This window comes from Zea mays, chromosome 4, assembly GCF_902167145.1.
Source record: "Zea mays cultivar B73 chromosome 4, Zm-B73-REFERENCE-NAM-5.0, whole genome shotgun sequence".
Classification (NCBI taxonomy): domain Eukaryota; kingdom Viridiplantae; phylum Streptophyta; class Magnoliopsida; order Poales; family Poaceae; genus Zea; species Zea mays.
This window is the reverse complement of record NC_050099.1, coordinates 86104626-86110276: the sequence shown is the minus strand read 5'-3', so window position 1 is coordinate 86110276 and position 5651 is coordinate 86104626. Positions and strand designations below refer to the sequence as shown.

General features: G+C 43.7%; 1 protein-coding gene across 1 annotated transcript; it reads right to left on the bottom strand.

The window, feature by feature from the left end:
* Nucleotides 1-1807: 1807 nt before the first annotated feature.
* On the bottom strand, nucleotides 1808-3591 carry LOC103653470 (transcription factor MYB16). Its single transcript, XM_008680364.3, has 3 exons — nucleotides 3358-3591; nucleotides 3150-3279; nucleotides 1808-2829 (listed from the first exon to the last, which is right to left on the bottom strand). The coding sequence occupies exons 1-3, from the start codon at nucleotides 3488-3490 to the stop codon at nucleotides 2025-2027; spliced, it is 1068 nt and encodes a 355-aa protein (XP_008678586.1). The 5' UTR covers nucleotides 3491-3591; the 3' UTR covers nucleotides 1808-2024.
* Nucleotides 3592-5651: the final 2060 nt, after the last annotated feature.

Genomic DNA, 5651 nt, shown 5'->3' with positions numbered 1-5651 from the left:
TTGCGTTGGGGTGAGCATTAAATCCTTAACAACTGAAGTTGTTGTGGTACTGCTCTTTGCGAGTAGCCTTCGTCTCATACAAAAGTTCGTGCATACTACAGAAACACTTCGCACTTGGCTCTAGCCCCTGACTCCTTACAACATAGACAAAAATCCCCATCCTTATTATGGCTTCGGGGGTGATCTGATGAAGGAAGATCTGGTATATCTTCAGCACTTCAACCACAAACTTGCTCAAAGTAAACCGAAGACCAACCTTAAAAAAGCTTCGGTAGATAACAACTTCATTTTCCTCAGGGGCAGGGACGATGTTGTCTCCGCCAGCTCTCACGATAGACATGTCACGAAAGTACCTTCCTCTCATGTTGTCAAGATGACTCTGTTTAGTAATCGATTTTCCGAAGACAGCATGGCTTGGTCGCCAGGGCCGATCTTCAGAATCTTCATCCCCGCTTTCCACATCATAACTATCACTGTCATCAGTGTCTTCAGACAAACCTTCTAGTATCTCTTTCGTAATCTTCTCTGTGTTCGTTTTGACATAGACTCAATAAACCCGGCGATAAAAGGATCCGCAGCTTTCTTGTCTTCAAACAATTTCATCTCCTCAGTTAGCTTTGTCTCTGCAGTCATTTTATTTTCCTCAGTCATCTTTTCCCCAGAGATGGTAAAAACACGTCTTTAAACCGAAGCTCGAAAAGCTTGAAAATCAGGCGAGAGCTAGTGAGGAAGAGCTATAAATTTGAGAAAATAACGCAAATGCAGAAATGGCGTGTACAATGCTGCCGGTGTGGGTTCATATTTATACGCCTAGTGCGTTGCAACTTGAAGGGCCCCGTCTGTCATTGACTGTTGCTATTCTAGCAAAGGGAAGGTGTTTTTTCGGACCTTCGTCTTAAGGCCTTCGTTCACATCGCAGTCTAAATTCGTTATTATAACAAATTAATACTCTGAGGGGCTACTGTTGGGGGCCTTCGTCTTTCGAAGGTCCTAAAAAACATGATTTAACAATGGTTCCCAAGTGTAATATATATACAGGTACCTTCGGACTCGAAATAAAACTGCACACGATATGGAAAGCATGGTTGAGACGAAGGTTGATGCAGTTCCGAAGCTACGCGCAAGTGAGCTTCGGCTAAACGGCAGAAAGAGGAACCAACTTAAAGGGGAAAAGGTTATCTAGTCCTCGATGGATTGTCCTTACAGTCAATAGTAAACATAAAGGGCATGAATGTAATTTTACACAGGCTGCGCCCTGTGCCTTTAAATAGATGAACAGTACCTCCGTACTGTTCACGCTGATTTGTATTTGCTCGTGCGTCACGCTTGGACTTTTACCTTCTGTCAAGCCAAATGTATAAATGTAATTCAATAGTGTTCTCATTCATCCATGTTGATATAATAAAGATATATTTATAATGTTATATGATCATTCATGCTATTTCTCATGTTTCATATGCTTCTTCTTCTATTGACATATAATGTGATGATGAAGGTACGTCCTTCATGACCTTCGTCTGAAGATCGTTATATACTAAGGGAAATAATGTTTCGAAGGACGAAAAGCATTAATCATTAACATCTTTTTATGTTGTCTTATTCTTAATTTATAATATTTAAGAACAAGTCCCCAACATGACTTATTTACACATGCAAATTTTAATTTTGAATTAATGTGATATTCTTACTCATTCTGGGATGGATTCAAAAAGAGAGGGAGACAAGACAACTTGGCCGTTGAACTAACAACTGTAAAGTCCTTGGACCATTAATGTAGTGTCCCTGCTGTTGTCCTGGAGGCTTAACATACATTCAGAAATCAGGGAAAAAAATATTTACTACATACACACAACAGCTAATTATTTCACTCACATGCATGGACAAAAAACATCCTTCTGTAGAATTTATTTGTACTTCTCGTATGTTCTGTTTCTCTTTTGACTTAAGATGATCAATAGATTTTGCTAAGGAGTCGTTGAAAAAAAAACTGCAGGGGGGGGGGGGGGGGGGGGGGGGGCTGTATTTTAGACCAAGGAAGGCGACTGTGCTGTCAGCTCTGAGTTTACTCTGTCAAGGACCCAATTCCAATAATCCTTGTCCTCCTTATCGGATGCTTGCTTGCTGTGCTCAACAGTTTGGCCACTGCTGGACTCACCCCAGCATTCTGATAGCTCATGCTCATTGGATACATCAAGCAGCATGCCAGCTCCAACCCCAGCCATCCCTGAGAACCACGGCTCCTCACAGCCAATGAAGTCATCTTCACTCTCCTTGCTGTCCACTTCCGGCACTTGGTGCTTGCTGAAGATCTGCCAATAGGTTTCTTCACCCTCCAACTCATCGCTCATCTGATAATGCGACATCGCGGAGTTGCTTTCTGATACCTCTGGTCCGTTGGTCCTGGGGGTTGGCAGCATGCCACCATTGCTCCCTGTAAACGTCAGTGTGGAGGTAGGTGACTCCAGGTCTATCTTTGCACCCTGCCAAGCATGCAACACGTCAAGCCATGGAGAAGCAGCAGAGGCAGGTAGATCCATTGGCTGCGCATGGAGTGCAGATGGCGTCGGTGTTGCTGTTCGTGTCTTCGATTCTCGAGCCAGCCGTGCCTCAGCCTCGAGGCGGGCATTCTCCCATTGTGCCATGTGGCTGAGGCTTGCCGCGGCCTTGGCTGATCTGTCGTTCGTGGTGCCAGTGAGAGTGCCACAGGTAGATTTGTGGGTGACAGGATCGATCCCAATCTTGGCCAGCCTTTTCTTGAGGTGCGTGTTCCAGTGGTTCTTGATCTCGTTGTCCGTGCGATTTGGTAGATGTGTTGCAATGGCCGACCACCTGAAACAGTACCATGAAACAAAGGTATACTTTGAAATTAACATCTTGTTTTCATCTACCAATATACCATGTGTGCCGAAATTCTACGTTGTGAAGGAAGGGGAGATGAAATGGCAGATTAAAAAGTACAAATGCACTAGAAAATCGTTTCTAATTCAGTATAAATACACTGGCTATCATTTCTTCTCTTTGCTAATTTGTAAATTGTCACTAAGTGGCTGGCAGCAGTCTTCTCTTAGCAGAAAGAGGGCAGATAAGATACATAAGCCAAAGGATCACTTTGTAACGATCTGGAGTTGACTAATTTCATTGGTACTCACCTGTTGCCTAAAAGAGCGTGAAGCTGGATGATGGTCTGTTCTTCTTGCAAGCTGAACTTGCCCCTCTTGATGTCCGGCCTCAGGTAGTTTGTCCACCTCAACCTGCAGCTCTTCCCACACCTCTGCAAGCCTGCAGTATGTTGCTCGAGATCTCACAAGCTTCGTTCATTTGGAAGATGGTAGAGAATTCAGGTCTGTCCATACTCACCTGCCTTCGCAGGTAATGCCCGCCAGCTCCCGTGTCCATGTTCCTCAACGAAGGCAAGCAGCTTCTCATCCTCCTCCGGCGTCCATGGACCTTTCTTCAGTCCAATCTTCTCACAGCATGGTGATCGCCCCATTATTAATGCAGTGTGGTGTGTTGTTTTTTTTTCCTCCTCAAGTCAAGCTGACTGCTAAGCCTAGAGGGGCTGAAGGATAAATAGAGCAGGATGAGAAGACGACAGGCCACGCTGCCACTGCTATAAATCATTAGCAAGACAGCAGGTATCAGCACTGAATTTCCCATGCCTTATCGTGACATAAATGCCCTTGTGTATGATCTACTGAGCCTAAGAATACAGTACAAGCAAAAATGTCTTCATTTGAGGGTCAATTTAACACCAACGTCCAATTTGTTATGGCCCATGAATTTAAAAATGCAATAACTCCATGGTGATTGGGTACCACAGGTGACACCAAGTCCAGGTTGGTGTTAGGGTTAGGCAAATAAATGATTCATTTTCTTGAGGTGAGATGGGTCAAGGCTATGCTCTGTAGCTTGATTGAGGCACCGCACCATATTGAAGTCATTTGATATTGTTGTTGGAGGTTTTTTTTTCTTCCGAAGGTCCTCAAAATACTAATTCAATAACTATTCTTTACCTTGTTTCATATGTTGTAGGACTAATGCCGAAGTTAGGCTTCAGTCGAAAGTGGCGATGTGCGTGTGCCCGAAGGAAGAAGAACCTGAATAAAATCATAGGAAGCCTTCGGAGCTTATCCAACAGGATAGAAGAAGGAAAGGATAACTTTGCCCTCAGCATGTATGACAGTTTAAATGTATAGGTTTTAGGACATGATTGTAAATTCAAAAAGCTATACCCTACGCCTATGAATAGATGAATAGTGTCCTGCATTGCTCAAGGATTCTTTTCTCTCGATTGAAGCTGGATGCATTACCCTTCATACGAAGCTGTATTTTCTTCTCTTACTCTGTTGAAAGATATGAAGCTCATGATACTTGTATGAATATTCAAGTTAATAAAAGAAAGGGAGAGCATTATATCAGTGTTTTTTGTATTTGAAACATGTAACCCCCATTGAATCTCCACCTTACATTTTTTCTGTTCTAACTTTAAATACTTCATTTGTTCGTTTACACCTTCATTTTCACCCTATCAGTCTAGTTTTTCTCTAAGAATAAAGGAATGATAGGGGTAAAAGAAGAAGCTTGACTTAATTATATTGCCTTGATGTTTAATACCTTTAGGATATTGAAATCAAGTACACAACAATGCTCGTTCTTGATTTACACATTACCTTCATTTCCTTATCATTTCATCCTTTTACCTTCTCCTTTTAACTAAAAGGAGAAACTCACTGTTTAATAACTTGTGTTGTGTTGTTTTTTATATTTTTTAACAATAAAAAACAAGTGATCAATATTGGCACCCTCCTTTCGTGAACTCACGAACTCCACAAGAAGCTTCATCATCACACTAATGAAGAATATGGCAAGTTTCAGCACTTCGTCAGCGAGCTTGAAGAAACTTATTCTCCCAATCACAAGAGGATCAAGCTTCCAACCAGCTAACACGAGGCAAAAAAAAGAAGCTCAGTGAAGGGCTACAACATGTTGGAGTCCAAGAACCGTACATCAAATCTAAATGGTCTCACATCCCAATCACCTTTTCCCAAGAGGACCTTCAACTCAAGGATTACCCACATAATGATGTTATGGTTATATCTTGTGTCATTAAAGGATTTCTAGTCCATAATGTGCTGGTGGATACAGGTAGTGCAACAGACATCATTGTTGGGGCGAAGGCGAACACGCCGCCCCTCGCTCACCGATCTCTACCTCAACATTCCGCAGGCCAAAGTCCGCACCAGCAGGTCCCGCCGACCAGGCCGCGAACGTCGTTCGTGCGAAGGCCCAAGCGCCCCTCTTCGCTCCGACAAACCGAGACAAAGACCCCCAACGACTTCAAGGATCGGGCGGCTGAGGCCGCGAAGACCATAAGGCTTTGTCCCCCTCAGCGCGAGGAGGGGCCCATGTGCAATTTGGCCCATGTTGTGGGGCCTCGCCCTCGGATGCCATGTGGGCAGAGCGGGTTGGGCCGCGTCTGTAATAAAGTATGTTGTAATGACTCACTGTAACCCCCCTCTACGAGGGAATATTCCAGGGATAAACTAGGTAACTGAGGGCCTAATTGTCCTTGACAAGGTCGGGCGGTCCCTCGGTTACCTATAAATACCCCCATACTGTGCCAAAGCGGGAGGAGAACGCTATTCCTTTGA

Excerpts from the sequence above, each read along its gene's own strand:
- LOC103653470 (XM_008680364.3), bottom strand. The coding sequence starts at position 3,490 with ATGGGGCGATCACCATGCTGTGAGAAGATTGGACTGAAGAAAGGTCCA. Across the intron at positions 3,280-3,357 it reads GGCATTACCTGCGAAGGCAG|GCTTGCAGAGGTGTGGGAAG; the intron begins GTGAGTATGGAC and ends AACATACTGCAG. Across the intron at positions 2,830-3,149 it reads CACGCTCTTTTAGGCAACAG|GTGGTCGGCCATTGCAACAC; the intron begins GTGAGTACCAAT and ends GTACTGTTTCAG.